Here is a 16239-nt window from a genome sequence, read left to right as displayed (position 1 = left end):
TCCTCTCATTCAAGTAAAGTCATGCTCTGAAGCCTCAGTTTCCTGAACTGCGAAATGATGAAGTTCACCGCTTTTGACTTAGATTATAAAGCCTGTGCCACTCAAGTGTTGGATGTCTAGCTGCCATGCACTTGAGAGACAAAGCCACTACACTACAGAAAATAAAACCCTGGAGACGAAGCCCACCCAGAATGGCCACGGCCTTGGTAGAGCTGAGTTTTTACCACCCAGTGCCATCGTGCTCCCCAGCACGCCTGGGATCTACAAGTAGAAACTCCTGGGCAGACAGACCTGAGAGACGTGGTCAGAACATGCCCACCTCACCTCCTTGTGCTCTGTGCTGAAGGCAGAGGTCCTGCCAGAGGACACAGCATTCTGCACAGTACTTGTCTAGGTATTTTCCACTGGGTACAATTCCAGGTCTGGAAAGAGCAGCTAGGTAAGTCAGTACTCCCTGCCTCCTAGAGGAGGGGCATCACAGCAGCAGCCATCCCTGCATTTGTGCACGCTCTCTGCTCACAAGAGCACTGCCATTTCCCTCCAGGTGCACCGAACAGACACGGCACTACTCTCCAAACAGAGTGCGAGATGCATCTATGAACTTGAAGGAAAGGAGGGAACCACTCAGCTTTTCTAAAAAATGGAGCAAAGTTAAGGTTACTAATACCACTGCTTACTTCTCAAGCCATTTCATAGAATTCAGCTGGTTTATTACACCCAAAGGAGAATTTGGACGCAGATCCCTCTCACATCGACACAAGTCTGAATTGCAGTTTGGGGGATGAACCTGGCAGGCTCACAATCTCAGAACTACCACTGCCTAGCTGAGGGATGGAGGCCTAAGCATCATATAGGTGGATGCTAGGAAAACCCAGCATTACATTAACTGCTTCTAAAACCAACGTGAAGTGCCAGCCTCCCCTGTTACCTTCAATAGTAACAGCTAGCTTCTCACAAGCCTTCACATTTCCTTAAAGCTATCACAAAGAACTACTTAACTGGCTCGAATCTAATGCACAAGAAAAGTTCCTCTGTGTCTTTACTGGCTCCTTGCAACACTCTGTGTTTGCCTGCAGCATGCTCACAGCAGGCCAGTTCTGCCTTTAGGATATCATGAGAAGTCTCAGCACCTACCCCACTGCTTCATCCCGCTTTTGAAAACTGATGCACCAGCTACAGGCACTGCCTTGGGCTGGGTGGTGCCAGTGAGAATGCCAGCTGCTTGGGGTGCAGCAAGCATAGCCATGAAAGCTTGCACATACGACGAACCTACTGCATACATGCGTGTCAGGGCCCACGTCTTTTAAGCTCTGTGGGAGCTATTTTGTTTGGTGAAACAGTAGGAGCGAAGAGCATTTTCTGTTCTGTTTAATTGATAATGCAGGATGCTGCAGGAGGAAGGACAAGAGGCATTTCCTCCTAGCTGAACTCCTAGACAACAACTATCTTATTGGAAGAAAGCAGCAGGCAAATGTTATACAAGCAACAAAAATCATGTTTCTAACACAAAGAGAAGTAAGGAAGACTTCAGGCATGTAGCCCACCTTCTTATGGTCAAAAATTAACAGAAAACATTTTTAACCCTTCCCACAAGGTCTGCTGATACATACACAGAAAGCGTTAGCTTGCACTTCCATTGTTTAATTTATAGTAAGATACTTGAAGAAGAAATAAATTTGGTACTTTGCTTTATAGCAGTGGTGTTCAGTAGTGAGAAGTCCTTCAAAACCACACTCCTCAGCAGCTTTTAATAAAAGCCAGATGGTCCCTACTAAAAAAACTACACCAGAAAATAATTTCACTTGCTAAATAATATTTTCTTCTACTTGAACTGGTAGACCACCTAGTCCTCATTCTCTGCTAAGAACTCACAGCCCACATTTGTTTTCTTTCTGCCTTCTGTGTGCAGCATTACATTCCCACAAGACAATGAGGGCGGTAGATTCCTTGCAAGAAGGTGAGAGACTCTTCTTCAGAGAAGGTGAGGATGTGGGAGGCAAAACAGTCACCACAAGGAGCTTGGAGCCTGCAGGTCATTCAGAGACAGAAAGATCAAGGAGCAAGCTGCTAAAATGCAGAGGGGACAGAAAAGACTTCCTAGAGACCAAAAGAAACAAGCAGTTTCCCACCACTGAGAGAACCATTCAGTCTGCTAGAAGAAAGGACCTGCCTACAAAGGCAAATCATGAACTAAGGGAACTTTTACTTCTCTCTGTCTTCCCAAGCTGAGTTTTCTCTATCTAGATATGTATACCTCCCCACATAAAATCTACCTATGTTTAAGAGACTTCCACTCATCTCACAACACTGACGAGGAAGTCTAGGCAGATACATCTCAAAGCTATGGCCAACACGGCTACATGACTTCTAGAGAAATGCTTCATGGCGGTATCATGGAACGTGACTGGTTTCATTCACCATGAACAGCAACTGGAAGAAAAGGGCCATTTCCCTTCACCCAGAAAACAGCCTTCGCCAGTAATGTAACCCCATGAATGCTATTTCAACCCATGAGAACAAGATCTATATGAAAACTCCCACACTTCATTCAAAAAGCTTTTAGCCATTTAGGTCTCCCTGATTGTTCTCATTCAGTGTAAATAGCTATTAGCTAATTACAACTGTTTCTTCTTGGATATAAATTACACGTAAGAAAATCCCCCCCGAAACCACAGTGAGAACCAAGCTATAGCTCACCTGCTCACCCATCCTGTGCTCTGAATGATCTCAGCACAATTAACTTCTTCTGAAGTTACTGCCTTCTCCTGTGCTTGCAATGCCTCCATGGTATCAACACAACAGCTAGCTCAGCATCACTCAAAAACCATACAAGCACAATGCCTTACCACGCTGCTACACAGACACTTTCCTGAGCAACACGTTCTGCCAAATGGACACCATCCATGAGAAGCACCGTTGGACCTTCTTCAAAGTAAGGTGCCAAGTGAATTATTATCTGAATAACCTGAAAGGCAGACTTCTTAGACACGTTGGATTCACGTCGATGAAAGTCTGTAGCACTGTCAAATTGGGGTGGCATAAAGACGTGGCTCAGAAAGAGAACATGCAAATACTCAAAAACCCCTTATTTAATAAGAAGGCATACAGAAGGGTAAACCATGAGAATATAAAAAAGCAATTCAGCAATAGGCTGATTATAAAAGGTATATTTTATGGCATATAATCCAGCAAGTGCTTAGTAGCTCATAGTGACATAAAAAGGTAGTGCTGGGAAAAAAAAAGTTATATCCCTTCTGATCAGCAGAAATCAGCCTCTGGGCAGGAACACCATGCAGGATGAAAAATGTGCTTGCAACAGACTACCCTACATTAATGACTGAGGTTGATGGTTAGTTTAGAGACAAAAGATTATCAAACATTAGCTCATACCCATCAATCGACTTGATGGCTCGCCTGCTCCACAGCCACAGGGGAATCACAGCAGGAAAACAACACACCCAAATCCTACAGCCTCCTACTTGTGACTCAAAGTGCTGCTGCGCAGCATAGGCTTTATCCTGTAACAATGTCAGGCATCCCCAAGCACGATCTGAAATCCAGGAGGCTCAAGGCACCTACCGCTTTGTAACACCTAGGCCAGAGGAGGAGGATCTTCAGCTGGCAACACAGGAAATACACAGCCATCAGCAAGGCAGCTCAGCCTGTGTGCAGGAGCGACAACAATCTCCCCAGAAACCTTGGTGTGCGCCCAAACCTCCCAGCAACGACCAGCTGACACCACGACTCTCTGCAATGCTGTTTTCAAGGAGCGATGGGCAGAGGCAAGGTCCTTGTTATAGTTTTCATTGGCTCGTTTGGAGGCAGAACAAAAGGTGGCCTTAAAAACTGGCAGTTGCTTCATAACTGATTTAGATGCAAAATCCCAACCAGTCAGAAAGCCATATCGAGCAATCAGAAAAAAGGATACAAGTTTATGAGAAAACTACCAGAATAATTGTCACCACATTAGCAGTTACATCATTTAATCAAAAAGTTTTCATCCAAGCTTCTCTGATGACAGCCAGTCTGCTGTGCTGTAAACATAATACACTAGTAGGCAGTAAAACAATTTTATTTGTTGCAGCTGGCTGCACAAGTCACCATGGATTTCATTCTAAACCATCACAATATGTTATATAGCTATCAACACAACACCGAAGGGTTTATGAAATTGTCTGCTGTCATACCCTCTTTTAAATATATTTTCGCCCTGATTAAACAAAGGTAGTAAATTATTTTTTATGTATGTGCAATATGCAGATCACACAATAATATACTGCACTTCCAAACTAGTTTACAGCATAAAGTTTTTAAAGCTACTCAAACTTTCCTGAGACAACTGGAAATAAAGTCTCCAGCAATGAACTCAAAATACCAGGAATGGTCATCTCCAAGCATAGTTTAAATTATCTTTGAAATTCTTTTACATAAGCTATGCAGGAAAATACATTTTATTCCTTAAGTATATACTTTAAGTCCTTATTGTGACTGTCCTACTCTTAATACCTTTGAGGCTACACCTGAAGTGGAAAATAAATCTGCATTTTCAATTATAAATGAACATGAATTTTAGTCTTTGAGGGCATAAGATGCATTACTATGCATGACTTTTTATTTCCTTGTCATCCTTTTTTAATTCAAACACCTCAATTTTACCCATGAAACTTGCTCTGCTCATTTGACAGCAGGTGGGCTGTTTTTTTTTTTCATACATTATTAAATTGGTGAAAAGGCTAAAATTATCTTCCATATTAAAAATTACACACAGTTCTTTTGAGCAAAACAGATGAGGTAAACAACTTCAGGCCAAGCTCAGGGTTCTGTGTAAGATGTTGAGCAGTAGCACTACAAAGCAACTTCCTTTGCAGAAAAAGGTTTCCAGCTCCAAGGAAACTACTTCCAAGATATGGCAACATTCAACAGAATAAGTCTTCTAATTTTAGTAAAGAAGTGACTCTTCAGATTTTTTTTCCAGTCATTTGATTTGAGTAACCTGAGCTGTGACTTACCCAGAGCAGGCGGGGAGGAATCACTACAAGGTCATGAACAGAACATGTTGCAATGCTTTCACAGGATTTTTCACAATTAAGTTCAATATTCAGATCACTGAACAAACACAGATGACTCAGATCCCTGGACAAACAAACAGCTCCATTTTGGGGGGAGGGAGGGGTGTAAGGGTGGGGGAGAAAGGGACAAGAGGTCTTGTTTCTCTGTACGGCAAAAGCCTTCGAGTGTTTACAGAAAGAAACACCGCCTATAAAAAAGGAAAAATCCCCTCGTCCCCACTAATGCACCTTTTATTTTAAGGATACGCCAACACTTAGTTTTAGCTAAGGTTCCTGCACAGGGTTATGTGTTGGTCCCCTCCCACTTGCAAACAGATGAAGCATGTACTTATTTGCACTTTGAATCCAGGTTTGCTTGCACAGCTGCAGCTGCGATTAACAACCTGATCCGTGCTTGGCATGGGCTGGAACTCGCACACTTTGCAATCAGGCAACTGCAGGAGCACTGACAGTCTGCTAACGGGTCGCTCTCCCAAGGAAACCAAGCAAGTTTTCCAGCAATTGACTGTACAAGGATCCTACAGCACCACAGCATAAAGAACTGTGGAGTAAGAACTCAAATATGCAAACAGGTTTCGGTACAGTTAATCTAATCGCAGGTTCTTCCATGAGCCAGACCCAGGTACTAATTTCTGCACACAAAGTGCAAAGAGGGATAAGAAAGCACATATATCTCTGTATCCACCCTCTCGGTGACTACCTGTTCACTGCACTTCTCGTTAGGACAAGATTCTGTGCTGCTCTTCCCTCAAAATGGGAAAGTAACCATACCATTGCAGAGAGCTTTTGCCTTTGGGGAGGCAAAGGCACGTACTGCTGATTGTGGGTAATTTCTAGCAATGCACAGAGCCCAAATGCCCAGATCCATACCACAAGCCACACACTACCACCAAGATGATACGCTTCACATACACACAATATACTTTTAATTTTGTTTCCATAAGTGCTTGGTTTTGTTCATGGACAGTAGAAAATCTCTGTTAAGCCCACAGATGGCAAACAGTTTTTAAACCTTGCGTACACAACCAGAAAACTGATATAAGATATAAGCTATATAAATTGATATAAGATATAAACTATATAAACTGATATAAACTGATGCAATACCAAAAAATTGGTATTAAACCTATGACCCTTATCTAGTGCCCACCACAGACTCAAGATAACAGCAAATCATTAAGGTACAGAAACAGTGTCTGGGGATTCATGAATAATCAGGTAGCTACCATCTACAGAAAGATGTGAATTTAAAGAAAAAAAATGCAAGTACCTACAGGTCAGATGGAGCTTCCCAGTTCTGCTAGAGTTCATGTTTTACTGGCATAAGCATCTGGCTTGAAGTATTTTCTGTCCCTCAGCTACTGACTCAGATCTAGACAGTATGGGTTTGTGCCTTCATCCTCAAAGTAAATACAATGAATTCCACACAATTAAGACTGAGGATTTCCCCCAAATGGCTGTGGTTTCATTAACTCCTGAATGCCAGCTAAGAAACATATTAATGTCATTTCTAACATTGGGGTGAAGTTTGGGTTTATTTTTTCCTTTCCGTCATCACATCAAGCCACTCTCTTTTTCAGGACTGTATTGTTGAGACTGCTTCGCAAATTCACTGTCGATGCACCAGGAGGAACGAGCCATATCAACTACAAAGACGTGTGATGAAAGGTTATATAGAGGTAGATACAAAGTTGACTAATAGCTGAACTCTGCTTTACTTTGTTATGATATATGGCCTTCAGAAACACACTTGGACCATCAAATTCTGTAGGCTATCTCCCCTCTCTGCATTCCTTACCTTTCACTCGCTCACCCACTTTACTATACCCTGCTTCAGACACGTTCCTTACAGCCTTTTCCCCAGACAGAAAGGCTAATATGGTAGCTGAGAAAAAAAAAAAAAAAGTAGTTTAAATAATTATCTCTCCATATATTTACCTCTTCAGATTTGTTAGTGGCCTTTCTAGATGTCTGTGTCCCCAGAGACAGCACTTGACTCTCATCTGATTCATACCTGTACGGCAGCTTAAAGAGAGCTTTGAATCTGAGGTAGGCTTTTGTGCACTCCCATAATCTAATGATGTTATATAAATAATGCAGCCTAAAGACACCAAAAAGTTTTCTCAAAGACCAGTCTTAAAAGTATTTCCGGTTCTTTAAAACTCCTCCTGCAGCTTGCTCTGCTGAGCACCATTAACAGACACCATATTCTGACAGAAGCTAGAGTTATTCTTGCATGGCTTCAAAGACAGCTTATTCTCTACACAAGAATGCTAGGAAAATCAGGTTTCAGTTACCAATGTCTACACTGCAGTCTCTAAAAACAGACTGTATTAGCCTAGCACGAACCCCACACTTACACTGGTACAGGTAGCCAGCCAGGCAGTGCTCATTTCTATGAATGTAAGAATATCCATTCTTACATTCTTTAAGAATTTGACCCTAACACTATTCACTCCAAGTATCTTCAAATGCCACTGGCGCGAGTGGAAGTTGGATGGCAGCAGAAACAACTGCTACTCAGACTCTGGTTCCAAGGAAGAGAGGATGACTGATTTCTTCGTTGTGTTACAGCAGATGTAAAAAAAATGAGGTAAAAGTAATTACAAGATTGAACACATATATTTGGGGTTGGAAGAAAGATACACTGGAGGTTGGAAAAAGAAAGAAACTCAATACTGCTGCTTCCAATCATTCTTAGGGCTTCTTTGTGCAAGGCTAATATTCCCTCGCTGTATTTTCTCAGGTGGAACACATAACCAAAACTAGACGATACAAGTGTTCAATATATTCATAACAAAGGGAAAACTGACTGGAAGCTTGCTCCGCTTTCATTTTCCCTGATATCTTGTTCACAAGCACAAATTCAAGATAGAGGCAAAACAATTTACAGAGTCTGCAAGGAGGGCTTATTGGCTGCATTCACACGGCCGAATTAGATGGTGCTGCTACATGATAAGAGCTGCAGTCAAGGAAAGCTCAGGCATCATTCAACAGAAACAGCATACCCCCAGGCAGATAAACCCCACGAGGTAAAGGATGTGGCAACATCTCTGACTCTGCTCCAACATCCAGTGACATTGAATCATCTGGTAAGAGATGCTCACCACCTAAGACACAGCCATCTGTGACTTACAGCCGTGATTTGCCCAAGCCACTACGGCACGGTCACTCGCTATTGCAAGTCTTGCAAGGGACACAACAGCAGCTGCTCCTCCTTTCTGCCACACATGCTCATCAGAGCAGGGAAAAAAGAAAAAAACAAGCTGGCAGTTTTGTCAAGACAAAAAAAGTCTATACAGACATTTTCCTTAATGTCAGCTATATTTTGCTTTTTTTTTTTTTTAAAAAAAAGGAGAAATTTGACAAAATAATTGTGCTGCTTTTACTCGTATTTAGTAGCACTTCCCAGTTCACTGATTTTGGCTATTTGTAATTTTTTGAAAGGAATGCATGGCTGAGCTGCCAAAAGTAAAACGGGTCCGTGCCTCTCAGAGCTGTTGCTTCACTTAATTCTCTCCTATTATAAGCAGTCAGGACACTGAATTTTTCCTGTACTCAGCACTGTTTTCTATTTCCTCTTCTAACACAACCATAAGGGCCACTGCCCTCGGACAGTCTGCTGCGTTACGCCTGTGCCATTAATACAGGCTTGCCCTGCTCCGTGACTGAAGCCTGCCAGTAATACCAAGCTAAGGTCTCTCCACCTTACACGACTGCAAAGAAAATTTAAGGGCAAGAGGCTGCAGCAAAGCACAGGAGAATAACTGCAATACTGCAAAACGTGGCGTGGAGGCTTTATGTGAGGATAAGTTACACAGTTCTCAAAACAGACAAGGATGCTCGTATTAAACCCAAGACTGCTGCTACGCTGGGCCAGTGTCAGGAGCTCACTGATAGAGAAAAGCCCCACCAGACGCAAAGACCCTGCAGTCTCATACATTGCATAAAATATATCTGTAGAACTATCAAAACTAAATCTCTCCAGCTACTGACACATATTCTATGCAGAGATAAAGATTAGTATTGCCTCTAAAGCCAGAAAATCAGGAAGCAGTAGGAGCATGTCTTCTCTCAAGCACCACTAAGATAATCTGCTTGGTTGATCACTAAGTCTTGACTAAAAAATGCCAAATCACGCACTTTTGGAGGTCCTCTCTTCTTATTAGACTGTCCAGAAAGTAATATGCTGCAAATGGCAGTGTTGCAAAGCCTAAGATGAGACATCTGCAGAAATCCAGCTGGGTCTTTTAGTCTGAATTCCTTTAAGAAGCGATGCTTATTTACACATGCGAATAACAGAAGAAATCAAACCAAATGTTAATTGCAGACTTCAGTCTGAAAGATACTCCTTGTCCAGGGCACTGTCAAAAAAAGCCTCATGAACCCAGAAGGAAGAGAAGCTCCTAAAACTGCAACTCCCATTACTCTGAAAAAGACACCTTACAGTCATGCACGATTTAATTGACCTTAGAAACAGCTTCCAGGAGGATCATCAAATCTATTACCACATTTGGTTGCTTAATCAACAATAATTAGAGCACTGACAACCTACATATTCCCACCTCAGAAGAAATTGCCTACTGCAAGTAGCAGCTTTGGAATTACCAATCCATCCACTCCCACAAAGCCTAGATTCCTCAGAAGCAGTAAGGGCAGTAAACCCTTTATGGCAGTAAAGTCCATTATCAAAACTGGATGAACCACTGGAAGAGAGACTTGTTTTTTTTTTTTTCAGTTGAATGCGTATTTATTATTTACAGCTAAGCAGCCTTTGGGCCAAAAATGACAAAAAGTGTAACAGCCAACACTCCTTTCCTCCCTCTCACACACATGTGCATCACCCTGTCGACTGCTTCCCATCACAGCTCATTAGCTCAGACCAGTAAAAGACGCTTCTCTTTCCAAATACAAAGCATGCAGTTGTACACATACAAGAAACACTCTGGGAAAGCTTCAAGTATCACAGCACAGTGACTGATGAAGTTCTCCCACTTCTCTGCTTCCATAGGCTCCAACAATAACCCAATTATGAAGGCACCAGCACGTTACAGCATTTTAAGTTTCTCAGCAAGATTGATGGTCAGACGAGCCAGCTCTGTTATGCATAACACTTTCTTAAGAGGCTTCACACGCGATAGTGTGCCCTCATCAGGCTGGCAATGACAAGAGCTGTGATTCCCATACACATCGTTGCAACAGTTGCACACAGAGACACACTTGAAAATTACTTCAAATGTTCCCTCCTCCGAGAGGGAAAACCAGCCTGCACCAGCCAGGCCACAGGCACTCTCACAGTTTTGGTCAGGGCTTCAAATGTCAGAGGTCAGCAGAGCTGAGGCTCTCTTCTTCCAGCTCAGTGGAGAAACCAATCCTCTCTACACAACGCACTGCTGGACCGACCACTGGACAGCACCAGAAAGAAACAAGGAGAGATTATCACTGCATCCTGGTTAGGCCCCTGAATTGAGCCATGATTTTAAAAAGTCAACGCAACTTGCTTGTGTATCTTCAGTGTTTTCAGCCGGAGACTGATAACTGACACAGCAAACGGGCACGGTAATGACAGCCTTGAAGGTGTTTGGAGGCAGCAGCCCTTTGGAAGGAACGAAGCAAGAAGAACTGTAAAACCCTCCAAGAACAGGCTTGGAGAGAATAACACACATGGTCCCAAAACAGTGAGGTCCCTTCACACCCCAGAACCGTGCTTTGCTCTCATTTATTTCAAGTATGCTGCTGTTGTGTTTATCTGTTAAGGCAGAGCCTACCATACTCGCAGCTCAGGAGGAATGTGGCTGCACATTTCCAGGGGCCGATCTAATCTAAACTTCCTGCCATCCAGTCCATAATCTGAGCTGGTATTTATCAAAGTAAGTGCTAACATAAGCAACAGACAAGCTAAAGCTTTCCAAATGGAAGGAAGAGTGATGGCAAGGGGAAAACACAGACCCCAGCCCCATGCTGGCAAGCAAGTACCTGCTGCCAGGGGAGCTTTTTCACAAGGCAATTTTGGCCACTGGGGTCATGCTCTTACACCCAGAAGTCAGTGGTAACGCTCTCACTGACCTCAGCTGGAGAAAACTCAACTCGGGTAGAGAAGGAGACATGGGACATTTCACTACAATACGCAACAAGTAGCAGATTTGTTAAATACACATCTGAACAGGAGCAGATAGGAAGCAGCAAGAGGTTTCTAAGATGCACACTCCTCCAAAGAACCCAAATTAACTGTAATACTGCCCACCTACCATTCATCCTATTTCTTACTACACAATTCTGGCACACTCATTTTGTTTGTTTGCTTTATTCTGAGCCAAACAGTTGCACCCATCTGCTTTTAAAGATGCAAAGAATCACCTCCAAGCAGATTGGCCAATTTTTCATTTTACTTCTAACACCTTTAATTTTATGCACATTACGGAAGACAGCTTTATTCTTTACAACATCTGTGGTGCAAGTTATCTGTTGATACTGGCATTTATTACCTAATTACATATTCACATGCTTTGGCGTTATACAGATTTCACTTAGCTGCTTGGGTGTAATTTCCAGTGCCCTGTCCTCAGCTAGAAAGATTAAGTACAGATATTTTTCATATTCTTGTTCTGAACATGAGCATGAGAATTTACCATTTTCTTCCCTAGGACTTCTTGTCATACCGCTATAGACTCAAAAGATCCCCTTTCCTATATGATTATGGAAAAAGAAAAAAGAAAAAAAAAATCACACTTCCTAGTTAGGGGTGATCTGAGACACTATTATTCAAAACATTGAAACAAAAAATCTAAAGAATGAGAAATAGTTTCTAGCCATGAATGCTTTAAACAAAATCTTGACAAAACGTATTATAAATGGACAAAGTTAACAGCAGCACATTACAGATGTAGTTAGCGCAACTACATCGTCAAACCCAAAGGTGCTCTGTAACTCTGTGCCTTCGGTCCACAACAGAAAAACACACAGACACAGCAATGGAAAGTTGGAAGGAGCAATCTGACATGGAAAGGAACTTAAATTCAAGCAACGAGGGCAGACATTTAAGTGTCCAAAGTGAGACAACATACACCCTCTCAGACAAATACATTTACATGCATCTCCCACCTCCACCTCTATCTGTTTCTGGTGTCTTTTCCTCTTTGCACCTGTTCACTGCTTACTGCCTCTTTGCTTGTCCTGCCTCAGCCTCCATACATTTAGAATGTGCAACAGACTCGATCTCCCTAGAGAGGAACTGAGACACAACATAGCAGCACCAAGTTCCCTCCAAAAGTAAGGGCAGACTTCCTACAGAAGGAAAGTCGCTCAGGAAGAGGAATGAATCGCTCAGATCCAGCACCGAGGCCCTCACCACCACAGAACAGGTCAACTGAGACAGTGCGGGGACATAACCTCATGTACAACCTAGGCACCACCTAAATGGCAGCTTCAGCTTAAAAGGCTGAATGATAAATCCGATGAAACGCAGCAAGCACTGAGAATGGAGGGAAAGGGAGAACAGCAGAGTAAGCTTAAGGGAACAAGCTTCTTTAGGTGGTGAGTCGAGGTGTGAATGGAAACTGATGAGGACAGCTCAAGGCAGGAATCTGGAACCCAGAGGAAAGCAGTGAATATGCAAACAGGAGAACAGGATGTTTTCAGCCATGCGGGTGTCTGTTCCCTCAACTCTAACAATATATGTCTAAAAATCTGAAGTTGAACCCAGATCAGTTATACCCAAGCCAACCTCTGCCTTAATCAAAACAAAATCCAAGTTTGGGGATTTCGTACAATACCCAATGAAAATCACATATGATGTGTGAAATAATTACACATCTTTTAAAAAAAGAAAAAGAAAGATTTCCTCATCTCCTACTAAAGGACTTTAGTCCTACCATACTGCAGAAATTAAATACTTTTCATCTGTCAAATACAACATACAAAGCTACATACTTTCAACAGAATCTCAGATCGCTTGCATTTCACAAAAAAGTATCTTGTCCAAAATGCTGTTTAACAATTCTGTCTCGTTCATATTCTGATCTCTATTTAAGTCTCAGTAATCATGGGACTTGGTCTTTAGTTCAGTATAAACTCTGCTCGGTCCCAGCCTACATATTTGTCACATATGAAGCTCTTTGCATCAAGCAAGCACGCAGCACCTCACAAGTCAGTACTTGTGACTGGGTGGGGGATGTCATGCCTCTGACCCATTCTTTTTACCTACACTTATCCAGCACAAATCTGAGTTATGCGGGTGGAGCAGGCTCCATTTGGTGCAAGCGAGCGCGGGCTGTGCGAAACCTCCATCGTGCAGTCTGTCTGAAGCCGTCAAGTTTGGGAGCCGGGGCTGCTCACACCCACTTGTGCTGGAGAGAGCTGGAAGCCCTGCTGCTATAAATACAGCGCTGACTGAAATGCTGAAAGCAAACGGAATAAATCACCGCAGGCCTCGTTTGCCAGTTAGGATGCGGTCCCTGAGATGAGTTGGGGTAAGCCCTTCAGAGAGCGGCTGAGCGCTCAGACACCTGTGGAAACTCAGAGTTTGTGCTGGGTCCGGGATGCTCCGAAACTGAGGCAGCGAGGAAGCCAGAAAGCCGCTGAATATTTCCCTTTCCACAGCCGTGCAGGTATTACAGCGCACACGCAGGTATTACAGGTGCACGGACTCCCACGCGTGTGCGCCCACCCCGCCAGGCAAACCCCAAACTTCACTTGCGGCTGGCTCCCGAGGGCCCGCACCCCCCGCACTCACCCAGAAGAGGAGGTTGAGGGCGTAGAGCAGGCAGCGCAGGCACCTCACCGAGTCCTCCCTGGCCATGGCGAGCCCCGGAGGCAGACGGCGCCGTCCATCCTCTCACCACATCCTCCCTCCCCGGGCCGGCCAGGGCAGGGCAGGGCAGGGCAGAGCCGGGAGCTCGCCGCAGCCGCAGGTGGAGCCTCTCCCCCCCCTCGGCTCCCCCCTCGCTCACTCGCCCCGCCGAGGCCTCATCGGGGCCGGGCAGCGCTGCCCAGGGGCGGCGGGGCGCTGACGGGAAGCTCCCGGCGGCCGCGGCCGCCCCCGCCCGCAGCGCTCCGCGCAGCCCCGCGGCGCCCAGCGCCACCAGCGCCGCCGCGCAGGCGCCACCGCCCGCGGCACGCCGGGTCCTAGCGCCGCCCGCCGGGGAAGGCCCGGTGGGCCGAGGAGTGGGGGGCTCCGCCGGGTGTTTGGGGGCTCCCCCGGGTGGTGGGGGGCTCCGAGGGCCTGGGGGCCGTGTGTGGGCGCACTGAAGAGTGGGAGAGGCTCCGCTGCGCGCTGTGTGTTGTCCCCGAGGGACAATATGGAAGTGGCGGCTTGGGGGGGGTGCCGAGGGGTGGTGAGAGTTCGGGCTTCGTTCGGCAGGACCCGAAAGGTGAAGCACCCTAAAATGTCTTCCCTCCCTGGGCTGGAGCCGCGCTGGAAACCCAAGTTGTGCCAGCGGTTGGGTTGCTGCTGTTGCTCTTCAGGGGAGAGGGGAGGTTTTGAGCAATTGGCTTAGGCAAGCCGAAATGCATGAAAACCTCCTCCTGTGGTATTTTGGCCCAGAGCAGCAAATAATCTCATAAAACAGATGTGGGGTTTTTTCTTTTGGGTGGTTTTTCTGCAACATTTACCAGACATTTCCCAATATTTCAGCACTGTTGCATCGGAAACAAAACGTCGCTGAAATCGAACCCAAATCTGGGCATCCGCAGCCTGGTGCCGCTTCCACATCTCCAGGCAGCAGAAAGCTCTCCTGGACTGGGAAGTAAGGCCCTCTGCACTTCTCCAGCCATTATGAAGACACTGGTTTAAATCTAACAACCCCAGAGGGGTCTAGTCTAAATCAGAACACTCATATTTTGCAGAGTAAAAGAGTAAAGCAGCAAATCTAGAAATGCAGCCATGTTGAAGATAATCATTCAGGTAATGGCCAAAATCTGCCGTTATTTTTCTGGCAAAGCTGCCGTGGATTGGTCCCATAATGTCTGTAGTATTTACAAATTCCACAACTAAGCTGAAAAAATCATCCTGTCTCTGAAATCTGTTAAAGTACATGCAAATCTTCTAGTTAAAGTGGTAAATTCGTACTGAAATCTGTATTGTTTCAACTTATATCTCCATATTTTAAAAGTAATATTACACTTTAGCAAAACATTTTCCACAAATACATACAAATGTGTTGCAGTGCCACACGAACAAAAATTGTAAGAAAATACACAGAGAAAAGTTTCTGAACTAGGAGAGGCAGCTTGTGTTCAGTCTGTATTACGTAAAGATTGGTTTAATGGCTGGTGGTGAAAACTGGAAAGGAGGAAAAAGGATTTAATGAATGAAATCTAGCTTTTGCAAGGCCGAAGAAAAATCTGTTTCCTGAAGCACTGGAAACGTGACTTGAGAAAACCCACAAACTCCAGACAATTCAGCTGAGGCTGCCGGTGTAATCATAGAATGAATCATAATCTCACTTAAGCTTCTGCGATTTCATTTCATTAGTGCAAGCAACATCTTCACGTGTCTTCATCCCTCCTTAGAAAGAAAGTAGAGCAGACATGGATGCTTACCAGAAAGCAGTGATTTTATGCCAGAAGCGAACACAACAAGTGAAGCTGAAAGTACTAGAGAGCGTTGCATAAATGTGGTGTGTGAAGATTTTTTTTCCTTCAGATTTGGTAAGCTGTGAGCTTTTGCTGTTAATTTGTTCCTCTTTTCTGGGATCAAGAGCTCTCCAGGAAGTGCACTATGCAACGTTTTTAGTCTTCAGTGGATATTGCTAATTTTATACCTAAATGAGGCAAACTGACTTAAGACTACTTGTAAAAGGTGACATTGTACATTCATTGTGCTGTTTACATACCATTCATTCCTTTTATTGCTGAGGACTTTACATGAACAGTCAGCAAGACAGATCTTGAACAGGTACAGTATTTTCAGTGAACCAATGCCAGTTTACACAAATAGTGTCAATTTACAACTGAGCTCCAGCCCTGGCTGAGGACAACGTAGTCTGTTATAAACCAGATTAAAAATAATTGAGCTTCTGTTTGTGTTCTTGGTTATTCCATGGGAGAATGAATTACCTGAGCCACAAGGTTTTATATAAAAAAAAAAAAAATGCACTATGAAAATACTCAGTTATCTTACACCCAGTGATTTTTCTTTAAACATGTCTAAAATACCAAATGAGAAGTTCTG

The 16239-nt window shown here is 44.0% G+C and overlaps 1 protein-coding gene across 2 annotated transcripts in view; it reads right to left on the bottom strand.

Annotated features, from left to right (window-relative positions):
- The window catches only part of TSPAN12 (tetraspanin 12), a 47877-nt gene extending 33736 nt beyond the window's left edge, over window positions 1-14141 (bottom strand). Inside the window, exon 1 of one of the 2 annotated variants that reach the window (XM_083830949.1) lies at window positions 13801-14141. In XM_083830949.1, the coding sequence (XP_083687075.1) occupies window positions 13801-13866 (66 nt within the window). In that variant the 5' untranslated portion in view covers window positions 13867-14141. The remainder of the gene's footprint in view (window positions 1-13800) is intronic. The other variant, XM_083830948.1, reaches the window with a different exon arrangement.
- Window positions 14142-16239: the final 2098 nt, after the last annotated feature.

The sequence above is a fragment of the Anser anser genome (genome assembly GCF_964211835.1).
Source record: "Anser anser genome assembly, chromosome: 1".
NCBI lineage: Eukaryota > Metazoa > Chordata > Aves > Anseriformes > Anatidae > Anser > Anser anser.
The sequence above is the reverse complement of the archived record's forward strand: the minus strand, read 5'-3'. Positions and strand labels throughout refer to the sequence as shown.